This window comes from Chaetomium strumarium (assembly GCF_033439665.1).
Source record: "Chaetomium strumarium strain CBS 333.67 chromosome Unknown B0T15scaffold_4, whole genome shotgun sequence".
NCBI classification, from domain to species: Eukaryota; Fungi; Ascomycota; class Sordariomycetes; order Sordariales; family Chaetomiaceae; genus Chaetomium; species Chaetomium strumarium.
In genome coordinates this window covers 902,237-918,103 of record NW_026944432.1, presented here as the reverse complement: position 1 = coordinate 918,103, position 15,867 = coordinate 902,237, and the positions used below count along the sequence as shown (strand labels likewise).

The 15,867-nt window shown below is 56.1% G+C and overlaps 6 protein-coding genes across 6 annotated transcripts; 4 read left to right on the top strand and 2 right to left on the bottom strand.

Moving 5' to 3' along the window:
• Positions 1-1,726: 1,726 nt before the first annotated feature.
• On the bottom strand, positions 1,727-2,980 carry B0T15DRAFT_511211 (uncharacterized protein; the record flags this gene model as incomplete). Its single annotated transcript, XM_062867901.1, has 1 exon — positions 1,727-2,980. One exon carries the CDS (start codon positions 2,978-2,980, stop codon positions 1,727-1,729), a length of 1,254 nt encoding a protein of 417 aa, XP_062721060.1.
• A 792-nt stretch (positions 2,981-3,772) lies between these two features.
• On the bottom strand, positions 3,773-5,914 carry B0T15DRAFT_574654 (heterokaryon incompatibility protein-domain-containing protein; the record flags this gene model as incomplete). The annotated part of the gene is made up of 2 exons (XM_062870964.1): positions 3,983-5,914; positions 3,773-3,888 (listed from the first exon to the last, which is right to left on the bottom strand). The coding sequence occupies exons 1-2, from the start codon at positions 5,730-5,732 to the stop codon at positions 3,773-3,775; spliced, it is 1,866 nt and encodes a 621-aa protein (XP_062721059.1). The 5' UTR covers positions 5,733-5,914.
• A 187-nt stretch (positions 5,915-6,101) lies between these two features.
• On the top strand, positions 6,102-8,789 carry B0T15DRAFT_531814 (uncharacterized protein). The gene is made up of 6 exons (XM_062869278.1): positions 6,102-6,908; positions 6,971-7,232; positions 7,290-7,517; positions 7,585-7,702; positions 7,768-7,999; positions 8,088-8,789. The coding sequence occupies exons 1-6, from the start codon at positions 6,450-6,452 to the stop codon at positions 8,559-8,561; spliced, it is 1,773 nt and encodes a 590-aa protein (XP_062721058.1). The 5' UTR covers positions 6,102-6,449; the 3' UTR covers positions 8,562-8,789.
• A 9-nt stretch (positions 8,790-8,798) lies between these two features.
• B0T15DRAFT_192636 (uncharacterized protein) lies at positions 8,799-10,446 on the top strand. Its single transcript, XM_062862463.1, has 2 exons — positions 8,799-9,130; positions 9,204-10,446. Exons 1-2 carry the CDS (start codon positions 8,936-8,938, stop codon positions 10,362-10,364), a joined length of 1,356 nt encoding a protein of 451 aa, XP_062721057.1. The 5' UTR covers positions 8,799-8,935; the 3' UTR covers positions 10,365-10,446.
• A 520-nt stretch (positions 10,447-10,966) lies between these two features.
• Positions 10,967-13,536, top strand: B0T15DRAFT_555276 (uncharacterized protein). Its single transcript, XM_062870387.1, has 7 exons — positions 10,967-11,854; positions 11,949-12,092; positions 12,191-12,299; positions 12,381-12,432; positions 12,543-12,662; positions 12,785-12,966; positions 13,051-13,536. The coding sequence occupies exons 1-7, from the start codon at positions 11,047-11,049 to the stop codon at positions 13,367-13,369; spliced, it is 1,734 nt and encodes a 577-aa protein (XP_062721056.1). The 5' UTR covers positions 10,967-11,046; the 3' UTR covers positions 13,370-13,536.
• Positions 13,537-13,799: 263 nt separating this feature from the next.
• Positions 13,800-15,804, top strand: B0T15DRAFT_502406 (uncharacterized protein). The gene is made up of 3 exons (XM_062867435.1): positions 13,800-15,161; positions 15,265-15,485; positions 15,557-15,804. Exons 1-3 carry the CDS (start codon positions 14,030-14,032, stop codon positions 15,662-15,664), a joined length of 1,461 nt encoding a protein of 486 aa, XP_062721055.1. The 5' UTR covers positions 13,800-14,029; the 3' UTR covers positions 15,665-15,804.
• Positions 15,805-15,867: the final 63 nt, after the last annotated feature.

The window sequence follows — 15,867 nt, the reverse complement described above, 5'->3', positions numbered from 1 at the left end:
GTAGTTTAGACCCTACCGACCGCTTGGCTTAGGAACGTACATCCTAGCAAGCTATGGTCTACCTTGCCACTGCTCTATAGCCGTGCTGATACAGGACTGCGCCTAGTGTTAGGTCGGTTCCTATGCTTATCGCTAGTATGCGACGTAGAGACCGGCAATCCGCCTTCGGATGATGTCGGCGCCGCAAGTTATTGTAAACCTTAAGAGTAGCGTATGTACTTGTTGCTAGGTCTGCTCCTAGCTTGTATAGGTCTGTTGTATGGTCGAGGCTTTCCTTCTACGACGAGCATTAGGGTCGGCTAGGTCAGACTATATAGGCCACGGTTGCATCCAGTTCGACATTGACCAGCTCGCTCAGATTGACAAGCGCCGGAGCCGGTACTCGTAGCGCGAGCACTCTAGGTCGCCGAGTCTACGTCTCTACGTTCTTGCTCCTTGTATAGTAACCCCACTTTTGGTATACCACGGAAAGCGGGCCGATAAGACCGGCAGGTCGCCTGCGGTGCAGTCGTCGAATTAGGCTGGTCGAGGATAGTGGCCCGCGGTATCCTTCGACATACACATGAATACGAAAGCGCCTATTACCGAAGACATATAGAGGGGGGCCACAAACACGTTTGGTTGGCTAAGAGCAGGGTTTATAACGTGTTGGTAAAACTTGTGGTCATATAAGGCAACATTAGATTTACACCACAGTGAAAGTCAGAAAGCGGAACTAAAAGACGGAGTGGTGAAAACTAAGCGCAAACGCGTTCACTACCGTTTCAGTCACCAGAAAGCGTCCTAACACGTGACCTGGACTCTGCTAAGTCAGCAACCCAACCCAAAATGAAAGTTAAAATCTAGTTCCAGATTCACGTTCTCGGCTCCCTACAATAGCGACATCTTCTTGTCTTCATTGTTGTTCAAAGGGGGCGGATTCTTGTCCTCTGAGCGACCAGTTTTGGACCCTTTTGAGCAGATAAGGAAGCTTTATATGCAAAAGCTCACCGAGTATCCCTCTTCGTGGGCCCAGCGAAGAGAGGTACTCGGCTACGAAAACCCCCAAGGGTGAATTCCCCACGGCGAAGCGTGGGAATATCAGCCCGGGGTTTTACTAGAAAACCGCGCGCAGCTCACAGGAATCGAACTGACGGCCTCCGTGGAGGCAGCCGTCGATTGCCCGGCCCGCCTGCGGCCTCCTCCGGGCTGAGACACTTGACCATTGAGCCACACGCTCAGTCCGGGGGATGTTATTTGACTGTGGTGCGTATCTCCTCTATCAAGGCCCATCCTTGCGTGCTCAGGTGACTTTGCAGTTTGCACTCTGCGCGCAATGTGTCTACTTTAACCACACACAAGCAGCTGATCCGTGCATGGTAAGAGTTTCTCACGCATCAGAATTGACGCCCAGTATACAGCCTGGTTGCCAGCCACTGGATTAAGCACAAGCCTCGGTCATCAAGCTCCCCTCCTCACGCTTTGAAGGACAACCACCTAATCAGTCCTCATTTGCGGGCAGGAAGATGGCACTCGGTCAGACAGCACCTGGCATGTCACTTATTTCACGGTACATTCATATTTTCCTATTCAGTGCTCTAACCCGAAGCAGCTCCAACACCCTCGTACCCTTCATCGATGGTCAACCGATTCGGCCCGACAAGATGGTACGCGTTGAGTTCCACCCTCGGATTATCTGCAACATGTGTCTGCGACCCCATCTCATTCTCGCGCCCACATCGCAGCTTTACGCCACCACCGCACCTCCAGAGTAGGCGGCCTGGGCGTAGGGCGACTTGGAGACAATGTTCTGCTGCTGCTGCTGGTGTCCATTGACGCCGTCGGGGAAGCGGAAGGCAAAGTTGCCAGGGTACGCGGCGGCGGCGGAGGGCGAGGGGTCGTCCGAGAGCAATGTAGGAGACGCCGTCACGGTCCAGGTCTCGTCGGCGGGGATCTCGCCGCTGGCCTTCATCGCGGCGAGCGCCTTCTCGATGGCGTCGGCGGGGCCGCCGACAGCGCCCTTCGGGATGCCCAGGAAGCCGACGGTGCCCGGGTTGGCGCCCATGCCGCTGCCGAACTCGTACTCGACGTGGAGTTTGGAGCCGTCCTTGCCGTAGACCGTGACCTCCAGCTTCTTGAAGCGGTCCTTGAGCTTGGCGTACAGCGCACTCGCGGCGGCGGCGATCGCGGCGCCCGCCAGGGGGATGGTAAAGGTGACTATCCAGCTGGCGTAGTCGAGCTGCAGCTCCACCGGCGGCGGGCCTCCCAGGCTCAGGCCATCCAGCGCGGCCGCGGCCGAGGGCGGCGGGGTCCAGAGCGCCTGGGGCGGGCGGCCGGCGGCGGTGATCCACGTGCTGCTGACGGTGAGGAAGGAGGTCGACCACTCAAACGCGCCGGTCAGAGGGTCGCTCGGATTGGTGAAGTCCTGCGAGGCCGAGCGCGACTGGGTGTGGGTGAAGACCTGGCCCGTGAGGTTGCCACCCTCGAGCCACCAGCTGACCGTTTCCTGCGGCTGGTAGCGTGCCGAGCTGCCGGGGCCCAGGGCGGCCTTGTCGATGAAGATGGGCTCAAACATGTTGGTCTGGGCGTTGCGCATGCCCACGACAATGTGCAGGCCGAGCACCCCCGGGTAGGCGTAGTCGACGTTACCGACCTGGAGCCAGCCCGCGTTGTCGGGGTTGGCGGGGCCCTTCGACGGCTCCCAGTAGCCGCGCGAGTTGATGTCGAAGGACTCGCCCTTGTTGCACGGCTGCCAGTTGCCCTGGATCTGCACCTGCACGCCCTGGCCGGGCACCGTCGCCGTCCAGCCTAGCGCATACTCCACCTTCCACGAGAGGGTGGTGCTGGGAGCGAGCGCCCGCGACTGCCAAACCAGGTTGTACGTGGGAGCCGCCGAGTTGGCCGCGACCGCCTTGGCCACCTGGAAGTTCCAGCCGTTGTTGCCGATGTTGGTGTTGTCGAGCTGAGACTCGAACCAGTGCAAAATGCGGGCGGCAGACATGATGGCTGTTGTTGAGGGTTTCAGGGATGCGGCTGACGGGTAAAGAGTCAAGGGCTTGAATGATGGGAGAAGTGCAGCAATGTGGTGCTTCGAAGTGATTCTTGCCGTGTGTAGCAGACGTTGGAGCTGAGGTCAAGTTGTCATTTTATATCCGAGTCGGCCCGGGAGCACGAAGCTCAGATGTCGTCATCCTACGCATATCCTCCGTGCCGTCATCACATCTCTTGCATGTCGAACACTTCGTGAGGCTAGCTGATGTCCTACTTAGCAAGCCCCGGCACTGAGCTATCACCACTAGGCCCAATATTTGACGTCGGTCTGGCATCCTGTCTTCCAGGACCCCGGCCGTCGAGGCGATTATGTGTATCTCTTTTGTCTCCCGTTTTCTCACCCTCGTCCGCTTCCGGGCATATCCTGTCGTGCCAAGGGGCTTGGTGTTGACAATTGCTCAGTCGCAGCCAGCCACCTAGTGGCAAGCTGTCCAGCGGCGACAGGTCAGCCCTAAGCCCTGGCTAGATAGTTTGGAAACATGGCTGCGTGGCGTGTCGAAGACGGCGAGCAGAGCGCAGCCGAGCGCCACACCGCCAAGCTCAACCCGATATTCCGAAACATTTCTGCGCCGCCGCCCTCGCACCAAAGGCGTGCACCGGTCGTCACAGTTGCGTGATCTTAGCCTCTCTCGTTCGATACCTTGCTCTAAACGCCCTTTGCATTTATTGCTTCCGTATGCAGCGCCCGTCGTGGGGTATCATTTCCGGTTGGCTGTCTCTCACACATTCGTTCTTCCAACCTTCACAGTCTTCCCGAAGTCAACTGTATGCCTGGAACTGTTCCACATGTCTCTTCGTAGCCCTGGATTCTAGCCCTTGACTCGCGGTATTCGATTTCAGGAGTAGCCGCTACTTTATCTATGCGCCGTGCTGCAGTACGCAGTTGCTAGCCTGCCGGTACGTCGACTAAGGCGGGCCCAGAGCCCCCGAAATAGGTTAGGTACCACCTTACTCTCGATGTTCAATACCAAGACAGGATTAACGCAAAGATCAGGCCGGGATTCCTTTGATACGCTGGAAGTTACTTTGACTTCTGTCGCACCGAAATCGCACTGCATAGTCGGGGACCCCCTCGATTCCCGAAGCTGATCCGCCAAGACGCTTCTCACCATCGTATATGCCTGGCGATTCATTTCAAACTTGAGCTGGTTTAACTGCGACTCGAGCAGCACGGTCTTTGCCGAGTCCACCTTGTCCAGGTCCGCCATGCAGACAATTGGCTGCCCCCGCCAATCGAAGCAGGCAAGGAAGAAATGCACGCTCCCGGCGACGTAAAGTGAATTCCTGTCTTGGGGTAGCTCGGCCCGGACAAACCATGCCCCCCAGCCTATCGTTGGCGCGTTGCAGTTGAAGAACACTCCGTCGTGGATGTCCCAGTGGCTTTGGGGCCTAACACGGAAGTCCAGAATCACAAGCGGCCCCCAGTCGACGCGGAGTACCGAAATCCTATTGCGCACCGCCGGATCGAGACCCCTACTACCACAGAGAGCGGGACGTGGAAGCTTCATAACCAATGTGAGTGTCTCGACTAAGCGTTTGGAATACCTCGCGAGGGGGCATCTTTCTGGAGGCCTGCCCAGCGTCAACACAGTGTTCGGCTTGTACCTCGCATACAAGCCTCCGCCAATCTTGCGCAGGCCGATTCCCAGCGTTTTGCCATGCAGGTCACAGAATAGGTTCAGAACCACCGGGAATCTAGCATCCACCTCGTGGCAAGCACAGCTCCGGTGGTACTCGGGGTTTGTCTTGTCACGCTCGTAGTTGTGCTTCATGAGCTGATAGTCGTGATGGATCAGGCTGGCATCAGTGACGATACCACTGGCTGTGATGGCGAAGTTGACGTAGGCGGAGTCCCCGTGGCCCAACTCGATGTTGCCGCACTGGGAAAATTGGCTGGGCGACTCGGCCAGCACCCCCGAAAATGGCGGGCAAGAGTCGCGGGCATCGGTCCACGCAAGGATGCTCAAATCCAATGTGGTCTCGATGATTTTGGTCTGCAGCCGCTGGAACACTTTCATACCGTCCCCATAAATGAACGGCATGCTGACGTCGAATATCCCCAGGAGGCAGTACGCCATATCCTCGACCCGGGTTGTCTGCCGCCGGGCGGCCCACGACATCCTGCGGGCGACGGGGAAATCGCACAGCTCAGCATCCTGGGATAGGAGTCCCTCGGGGATTCCAGTGATGGAATTGAGGAGTCCGGTAAGATGCTTCTTTGTCCCTCTGTTGTTCCACCTCTTGTCGAAGAAGACCACTTCCCGAGGCGCAATCAGCTCCTGCAGCGTCCACCCACGGGTGAACCACCGGCACCTGGGCAGGGCCACTTCGAGATCCTCGTCGCTGCCGGGCTCGAGATCGGCCAGGAACACATAGCACACCTCGGCATCCCGGTACCACGCAAACATGGAGTTGATGGCCTCGGTGAGCTCGGCACTGCTGGTCTTGTCGATGCAGCACGTGTCCACCCATACGTATTCGAGCCTGTCCCTCGTGCGGGCTACCTCGCATGTCCGATGGATTTTGCGGAAGCCGGCTTTGGCCTGCAGACCTCCTAGGTCGGCGGTGCCCGCGATTAACTGCTGCATCGTGACCTCCTCATCCTCCCAGGTGTGAGAGAGAATGGCGTATGGAGGGATCTGGGGACCGATGAATTCGCGCATCCTCGGGATGTCGGCGCTGGATGTCTCGAGGAGCCTCATGGCAATCGTCGAGCGGGATCTGATTGAACTGGCGGTACTAGTACTAGGTAATTTTCAACTTGGCCTTGACATGTCGATACCACGGTCGCGAACAGTTTGTAGTCCGACTCCAAATGATCCGCCGTCCACAGGGAATCAAGACAAGTCGAAAACTATGAGTCTGAGGGGCCAGAGGCTCTCCCACCCGAGAGTCACCCCGCAACATAGCTGCATGGAATATTGACTAGAAAGCTGTCTCATTGGGCTGCCTGCCTCATCTGTTACCCATGATTGGGTGCCGGACTTGAACCAGGACAAGCGGACTGTGAGTTACATATTAATCCTAGCCCTGCATGTTTTCGTTTCATGCATTCTGACGCCTGGACAGGTCGTAAATAAACCCGGTAGTGATTGCTCAACACCAAGGACACTTCACAGAGCGGCGTTCTCTCATCGATTTAGGGGTAGGCACACATCGCTGACTGGCACCGATGAAACAAAAGAAGGTCAAAGAACTAGCGGTTCAGCATCCGTCCGAATGCGTAAGACACAGAGATCCGCCCCTGGATTTCGCATTGTCCGAAGACTCCAACCCCATCCTTTGTTGGTCAATAAAACCACACACTTATAAGCCAACCTAACAGCTGGGTGCCACATAGCAAGAGTAAAATTGAAAGTCAAACTATACTATTACCATTCCATCATTGTCGGCCCTGAGAGCAGCGCACAACCCTCACCATGAGTAATCCACTAACCTTCACCCAGCTTAAGAGGAAACTCACCTACAAGTTCGACTGGTTCCGGGAGAACGGCGAGGAGCCGGATGCAGGGAAGCTCCAGGCCGTCGTGGACTGGCCTACCTACTACAGAAAGCCCGCCAAGCGAGGGGTGCCCCCGGAACTGAAGGCTCGGAAGCGCAGGCCAAAGAAGTACACCTACACCGAAGGCGCAAACCCTCTGGGCGTCGGATTCTGGTACAACAGACTCGCTGCTCGACAAGCCCGCATTCGGCTGCGACAGCACCTCGCATTGTACCACCTTCGTCTGGAACAAACGCTCGGATGGGGCGGGAATGGCCTCGCTTGCCTGTTCTATCTCGATAACCGGAACGGCGGTCCCCGGGAGTACTTTGTTGCCAAGTGTTCCATAAACCCGCAACGTGCATGGGTTGTACGGGCAGAGAAGCAGGCGCAAGCGGTAAGCTTTTGGCAGAGACAATACGTTTGGTGGACGTTGCTGATAACCGAGGGTCGAAATAGGTGTATCGAGGCTGCTTGCATGTGGTCCAGCTCAAGAACTTTCAGCCGCCGGTCACTGCTAGTTCTAGTAACACCCAACCGCGTCAACCAAGACATGAAGGCGGTGGAGGCAGTGGAGGCGGCCAAGCTGACCAAGATCCTTTCGGCGATATCCTCTTCCTCGAGTACCTACGGCGTGGCAGCCTACACAAGATTCTACGCAAGATCAGTGAACATCGGCACCCGATACCCAACCGGGTGTTGTGGCTGCTATTTCAGTGCTGTAAGGCTCCCCTTTCTCCATCGACTGCGAGATAGATAGTCTGACCAACCTCGCCAGTGATCCAAGCTTGTATCGCCTTGGAGCATCCGCCTGACTTGGACTGGGAACTAGCTGGACAGCGAGATGCGTCGGGGATGATAAATGGGCAACCCGTCAGCGAACGCATCACGAAAGGCCGGGCAGCAGAGAGCACCTGGGATAACCGCCGTGTCGGCTTGTACATCAACGAGGGCGCGTCGCCCAGCGGCACCGGGCTAGTCCACTGGGACATTGACCCCCAGAACGGTAAGCACCCTACCTGAATCTTCAAATCTTCTCCTACACGAAGGGTGTCTCATTGCCTACGGAACAGTCCTTGTCGGCGACCTCAATACCGGACCCCAAGCGGACCACCACGACCTGGTTCCTGTTTTGAAGCTGAGCGACTTCGGCTCTGCCTATACGATGATCCCGCAGGCTTTTGTCAACGCGTAAGAGAGCACCTCCTGATGATGGCGGGCTGTTGAGGGAAACAGACCTAATAACTCTGTTCTAGCTCCTCGATGTGGCAGTTTCGGGATAGATCAAAGACCTTCTACACAACACCGGTAAGCACACTTCTTTGTCCAGAGGGGCTCGGACTTTTGTTACAACTCCTCACCACGCAGGAACAATTCACCGAGGAGTGGAACTGGGTCGACACGTTCCCGAGGGCTGCGCGCTTTGACGGGGTGCGTAAGACGGCGGGCAAGTATAGCTACAAGACCAACCTCTACCAGATGGCCCTGGTACGTCCAACATACGAGAGACAAACAGTGTCCTGCTGTTTACTCTTACCTACCATTCCCGCTCACACCTGTCCCTCTACTAAACTAGGTCATGTCGTCGTTCATTACGCTCTGCTTCCCGCCGGTTCCACCCACCCCCGGCAAAGTCAAGGTCAACGTCACGACCCTCAACCTCTCGAGAAACGCCGGCCAGCAGCAGAATAACGCAGGCCAACAACAGCAACCCGAACCTGGCACGGCCCGACGAAAAGAGGCTGAAGTCATGTCCTACGGCGCCTACCTCCTCGAAGCGAAGTACAAGCGGGTCGACAAGCGGCTGCGGCACCTGGTGGCGCGCTGCCTGTGCGACAGCCCCGCGGACCGGCCGCGGCTGTCCGACCTCAAGATCATGATTGCCAGCGTGCTGCGGAACACGCCGTGGGGCGAGGAGGACAGCGACGCGGCGGTGCAGCAGTGGGTGCAGGATAATATCGGGGAGCCGCCTGCTGGGCCGCCGGATCCGCCGCGTTGGGTTGATACGGCGTTGCGTGATGATCTCTTTGGGGATGGGGAGGAGGAGTAGTAGTAGTTAGATTCTGGACACGGTTAGAAGGGTTGACACGCGCATATACGGTAGGTGTATAAAGTCTGGTTGGCTGGGCAGACGTGGCATAGTGAGTGGCTGTGAACCATCGCGGTTTGGGCGTGTTGGTAGGTCGTGTTGGACAGCATGAATCAATGATGCTAGCGGATTGGTCTGTAACGTACTGTAGTACTCTGTAGCTCCAGCAAACGCCGACCAGTTGTCGCGACCTCCAACCCCGCTTCATGCGTATGGACGTGGCGTGCCCAACTTGTGTTCATGGGCGTCTTTTGGGCTTGCCATCTTTCCCTCCTTCTCAATGTAAAAGTGTCGGGCATCTAGGCTCCTAGAGTACTCCACGAAGCATTGACAAGATGCCGAGAATTGGACCGCGCCATTCCGTATCGGCTCCGACCCCGACCCACCTCGCCGGTCAGATCATGTGGCTGCCTTCGGTGATGGACGTAGACGAAAGCGATCGAGTCCAGAGTATTCACCCAGATGCATACAACCATCCGGTGGTGATACTGTCTCCCGGGCTGAGAGCAGGGAAAGTCGAGATCTTCATAGTATGTGCCGGGACACCCCCAGGGGCTCAGACCACAGTTGCGACCCGTCGTGACTAACCTTGCAAATCGGCAGCTGACTTCCTTGGACGACACAGATCTTGCGGTCAAGTTCGCTCGCAATAACCCGCGAAGAAGGCAATACGTTCCCATATCCCCATGCAACCCACATCCCGATAACCAGAGGCTCCTGTATCTCGATGAGGAAGCCACGCTGCCGAAGATGACCTACGTGAACATCGAAAAGCATCACACCATCACCTTTCATGTCCTGCGCCCATATGATCGTCGGGATCACCACCACAGCAGCAGCAGTGTATACATTCTCACGCGGGGATCCTACCAAGACCTGGTCGAGTACGCTAGCGTCGTGTCTGTTGTACCAGTACCTGTGCCATCTCCGCTGCCAGTGGCAGTCGAAAATCCCACTCCCGCTCTACAATACCGACAACAACAACAACAAAAACAACAACAACAACAACAGACGGCAACGACACCACTCATCCCAGTCCCATCGCAGCCGGCGTCCTCGGAGTATTTAGATTATGGTACATGTGCGACTGCACCGCCAGCTCAGCCACCGACCACCGTTCGCACACATACCGGTACTAGTAGTAATGCGACACCTAACCTCCTACCCACTGGTCCCACTCGCACCGTCTACCAAGACCTCCCAAGCTACCACCACCACACCGACTATCAGTACCCGCGTACCTACTCCGAGTGGAGCCAGGCGCAAACCGGAACAACACGTACTGGTACTGGCAGTACTAGTAGCAATACTAGTACTACAGTCAACAGGCCCAGGCCCAAAGCCAGGGAGACAACACCATTACTCCTCCCTCGGTATCATCCCCACCCCCACCCCCTCTCCCAGCCCACCTACCGCAGCAGTAGCAGGAGATGGAACAGTCCATTTATTCGTGCAAGCAGTGGAGGAGGAACAGACGGGCCAACAACACCAACCCCTCGGAAATACATCCTGTGCGGCTTTGCCCTTGGGCTGCTGCTCCTGGGCGTGCAGGTGGGGTGGGTGCATCGGGCCGAGGTGGCAAGGGCGTTGCTGGCGGCAGGGAAATGGGTCGCTGTGAATGCTTGGTGGTTGCTGAGGGGTATTGCGGTGATGTTGGGTCGGGGCGTGGCTTGGATTGCAAGGAGTGTGTGGGGTGTGGTGGTGAAGGGTAAGGGTGGTGGTGCGGGGATGCTGATGCTTTGGCGGTGGGTGGGTGGTGGATGACGGTTAGAGGGGGATCTATTAGGTTACTAGTAGTGCTAGTATTAAAGGAGGCATGTGAGGGATGGTTGGATTGTGGTACTGAGTTTGAATTTGGATTTTTTTTTCTTTTGGTCTATTAGTTAGCTACTTTTAGTCTCCGATGTTACTGTAGTGCGTATAGGGGATGATGAAGGGTGGGGTTGTTGGGGAACTTGGGAATTGTTGGCATGGTGAGCTGTGTTTGATGGATGGTATTCGGGGGTGTCTATCATGTATTACTCTGATCTCTGGTTTTACTTCCTTATTATTCTCTGCCCGCGTTGGAGAGCTTTTTTCACGCTGCCCAGGCTAGCTGATGGTAGACGCAGATTTCATTGTTTGGACTCTAACTTACAGTAATTGACAAGCAACAAAGCCCATAGCCTATAGGTGCGGACTAAGCAACGATCAAGCAAGGCCTTTGTCTACTTAGCTCCTGCCCAGACCAAAGACGCTCCGAATGCGTAAGAAGGCAGCAGGTGTAGGCGAACCACCACTGTAGATCGATTCTCTGTCTTTGTTTGGGCGTCTGGATTTGAGAGCTCTCCCCTAGGTAAGTGAGCTGGCACAACAGCAGTTCGATCCGTCAGACGACACCCAACTTCGCCCTATCACTTGAGTCGTCTTCTTGCCCGTCAACCAAATACGACACACGCCCCCTATCATGGCCCAGGAGGGAGATAGCTGGACATATCGCCGGGAGCAAAGATGGCTCTGTTACAGATATCATGTATACCACACATTCGGGACACACCTGGAGGAAAGGGATCGCAATTTGGACCAGTTCAGACGCTTCTGTGTCCCCCGGCCTGGACAGTACCCCGGAGTCGAGAAGAGCTTCCGGGTCGCGCCAACACCCGCCTTTACCTACGGACCTCACCGATCCCAGCGCCGCAAGACGGCAAGAGTCTCAACAGCTCTTCGGAAGCTCAAGCAGGACCTCAAGCCTCTGACTGGCGTTCGGTTTGCCAAGGTCCTCGGGTGGGGAGGGAACGGATTGGCTGCGCTGTTCTTCAGCGAGGACCGGAGGACTTCTTACCGGCGGCAATACTTCGTCGTGAAAGTCGACATCGCAGGTGGAGGAGGGGACAGCTCGGGTTCCTCTGGCTCGAGTAGCAGCGAATGGATCCAGCGCGAGCTGCGGATCCAATCGGCAAGTCTATGTCCTTCCATAGTATTTAATAATGGCGTGCTGACCACCAACAAAACAAATAGGTTTCAAGACGCGATGCACATCGTCCAGTTGGCCGGGCTCCCTAGACCAATGCCGCCGCTCCGATCCCGCCGGATCCGAGCACAACAAGGCGGGCAGGGGAGTCAAGCGCCTGCTCAACCTCCCGTGCATGTCGACACCGAGGGCTTGATAATCCTCGAGTACCTGATGTGCGGAAGCTTGCACAAGGCCCTGTCCAAGGCGACCGAGGCGAAGCAGCACTTCCCCAACCGCGTGCTCTGGCACATGTTCCACTGCCGTATGTTGCTGAGGCTCTGGCTGGCTTTGTCCGAGTAGAGTCTATACTTTACTACTACTGGTAGTACTAGTGCTAACCTTCTGCTTTTTTACAGTCGTCCAATCCTGCGTGGCAATGGCATACGCGCCTACAGAGAACGGTCATCTGTACAACGGAATGCAGCCGCCCTTCATGGAACGCATCAACCCCCAGGAGAGGAAGAGGGACTTCGTCCACTTCGACATTGTTCCCAATAACAGTAAGCACCTCAGGACCAACCGCAAAAGGTTGACCACTGTCATGTCTCAGTAGGGTGTCGAGCTAACTCCTTGTGTATCACCTACCTATTTAAAATAGTCCTTGTCGGTGACCCTGGTCGTGATCCAGACCATCCGCTGCTGCCCGTTCTTAAGATGGGCGATTTCGGCCTTGGCAGAACCGTCACGCGGCGGCATTACGTGCAAGAGTAAGTACTACTAGTAGTACTAAGCATGGCATACGAGAAAGTGAGTGAGGCAGAGGTTGACGTTGACGTTGCGTCGCTTAGCGACTTGCCCTGGTACTATCGCACCTTGGGCAAATTCGGCTACTTTACACCGGTAAGCGGCCCTCTCGAGAAGACCATGCCCATATACCGGTTTACCGTGGAGCTTGCAAGCTTGCATCAGTAAACGGTGATCAACTTCCCCCAGCTAAACCCATCCCACAGGAGCAGTTCAGCGCCGAATGGGACTACATCCCGCTCGGCCGTGGTCCCTTGTCCCTGGCAGAGCCTTGGTCGGTCGCAGGGAAGTATTTCTGGACCCACAACCTCTTTCAGATAGGACTTGTAAGTGCCCTCAGTTATTTCCCCCCCGGCCCTTGGCAGGCAGTCGATCAGCCGTTGAAGCCACTACTACTAGTAAGTATGTACTAATAGTGCTCTCTCTTTTTCCCGCCCGCCCTTGCCAGGTCATGACCAGAACGTACCCGCTGGTGCCTCCCCATCCGCAGCGGATGTGGGTCATGCCGGAGGACGACGACCGCGACGGTGGCGACGAGGACAGGCAACGAAGAGTGAAAAGGATGCAGACGAAGGAGCCGTTCCACCACCAGAGGCGCGCGGACTCCGCCGAGGAGACGTACGCAGCACGGTACGCACCTTACGCGCAGCAGCGCAGCAGTCGCGGCATGGGGTTGGTTGGCTGAGCGCTGACCGGCAACGTACTTCACCTTAGGGCCCAAGACGATGCGGAACCGCAGAGGAGGGAAGACAATGCCCCGATCGTCAACGACTCGGAGTACGACTCTCACGACGATAGGAAATGCGTATGGTCGTACGGCGCCTACCTGCTTAAGGATCAGAAGCTCCGCGAGCGGGGGGTTGATCCCTATATGCGGACGTTAGTGGCGCGCTGCCTGTGTGATCAGCCGCAAGACAGGCCGCGTCTTGCGTGGCTGAAGATGGTGATCGGGAATCGCATACGGGATGGCAGGTGGCCAGCTGCGGAAGATGACCACAGGATAAGGGAGTGGATGGAGAAGATAAAGTGGTGATCCCGTGAATACAGGCAGAGTGAACTGCTGGGTATATATAAGAAGAAGAGGGTTTGATAAGTGGAAGCTGCGTAGACTTAACACAGTTTGCCACAACTTACCGCTAGATTGGGATTTATCAGCAGGCCACGGTGCCAGTCACAAGTCTATCACAGCCACAATTCAGGAGTTACTAGTCTTGGAACAGCAACCCAGGAGAACCCCGGTCGTGAGCTGCCATAGGCTACCGTAGCCGCCCAGGAGACCGGAGTCACCGGACGTCAAGGCGGGGCCACTCCGTCCGTTCCAGTGCTCCGGTATTACCAGGCAACCCATTCACACTCAACAAAGCAAAAGAATCACCTTCCCATCCTCTTCACCATCAACAAATTTATTCTGCCGCCCGCCACGTCAGTAGCGGTCAACAGTCGGAAATGCCGAGGCTCCACCGCTTACGTGAGTGCCAGCTCCGCCGGTGATCGCCCTCGTATCCAGGTTCCCGGGATATACAGTACCTGTATCATGTATGTATGTACATAAACCCAAGCTTCAGGGTCTCTTCCCTTTCTTTTTCCTGTCGTCACCAACCAGTCCTTACTTTTTGCCATCCCCTGCCATCGATCACTTTCCATCCCATATTCCAAGTGACCATACATCAGAGTCCAAGTCACAAAGTCAGCAATGTTGCTCGTCAGCCTCCCCAACCGGCCATACCGCTACCATCAACAACAACAACACCAGCAGCAACCGGAGCCCACCACCATGTCAGACACCACCACAACCACCACCACCACCACCACCCCGGATACTATTACTCCACCCTCAAGCCCTCCCCCACCAAATCCCAGAGCCGCCACCGAGGGAGAAACAACAGCAACAGCAACAGCAACAACAACAATAACAACAACAGACCCAACCCGGCATGATGAAACTCATGAAAGTGCAAAAAGACCAAAACCAAGACCGGGCGCAATCCTCGTCCGCTCGCGCCCCTCGCCCACCACCACCGCCGCGGCGGCGCCAGATAACTTTACCTCCCACGACCTGACTCGCTGGTACGAGCATAAGCATATCCCCGAGGTGCTTGCCACGGGCGGGGTGGGGTTTGCCGTGCGGTATCAGCTCCAAGCTTCTCAGCAGCAAGAACAGGAACAACAACAGCAACAACAGCAACAACAGCAACAACAGCAACAACAGCAACAACAGCAACAACAGCAACAACAGCAACAACAGCAACAACAGCAACAACAGCAACAACAGCAACAACAGCAACAACAGCAACAACAGCAACAACAGCAACAACAGCAACTACCGAGGCTCAGCAGGGCAGGAACGAAGAGGAAACGTCGTCGTGGGACAGGAGGAGGAGGAGGAGGAGGAGGAACAGGAGCGGGGGGGAAGCGCAAGCGCGCTGGTCTGTCTGGGGAGTCTGCGTCTACTACTACTAGTAGTAGGTCTGGGTCTGGGCCGGGAGAGGGAGATGCGGAAGAAGACAGCCAAAGTCATACTCAAGATCAGAGCCAGACTTTAGGTGCGGAGACTCAGCTCCCCTTCCTTGCCGTGTACTGTCTGGGGGATATGGGCTGGTTGCATGACGACGGGTGTCCGTTCTGGGGGGTGTCTCTTGAGCTGGACGAGGAGAAGCCCGATGGACCACTTGGGTTGGAAAAGGGGGATGTACCAGTGGATTCTGCGGGAGGGAAAGGGGTCAGGAGTGTGGTGGAGGTGGCTGAGTTTGAGGCTGGGTTTTGGGAGGTTGTGGCAAGGGTGGGATTTGGTGAGGATGAGCGGAAAGGGACGCCGGGGCCAGAAGGTGAGTGGTGACATTTCTGTTTTCTTGCTTTCCTTTCCTTTCCTCCTTTTCTTTTCCGTGCGGCGATTTCCGGGACAGTGGTATGGTGCTGACGTTCGAGCAGGCCCCGCGAAGCACCTGGTTCTGGTATATCTCGATGCCGCACAAGGAGATGGGAACGACCCAGAGACAGTGTTACGAGTTTCGTGGCCGGGTCTGACCGCTGTCGGGCGCGTGCGGTCGACTTTGTTCAGGACTGATCCGACGTGTCCGTGTCCGCCCGCAGCCAGGGCACTCAAAGGGGAGGGTGGGATACGGCCGGACGAGAAGAAGTACTTGTGCATGGTAAGCCCTCACTAAATGTGGAAAGGGTCAACCTTGAACCTCCTTAACTAACACGACATCTGTCGTCTCAGCACGAAGTATGGGCGGACGGTGACAATATGGCTGCTATCCTGGTCGCAAACACACTCCATTACACGCTCCTAAGTGCCTTTTGGGGTGGGGAAGGGGGGATAATTTGAGTATCGAGAGGATACCATCCCAGGCCTTTTAGGAGGAAGACACTGAACACGTTGCAGAGGACTAGGTTGGGAATGGTCCTGTCAGACGTATCGCACATGCTCATTCGAACAGTGATGGCTATTGATAAAAGGATCATGGGGAAATCCGTGTCCTTGCACGTAAATAGCTTGTAATTGTACGAAAGCACGAATTAATGAACAAT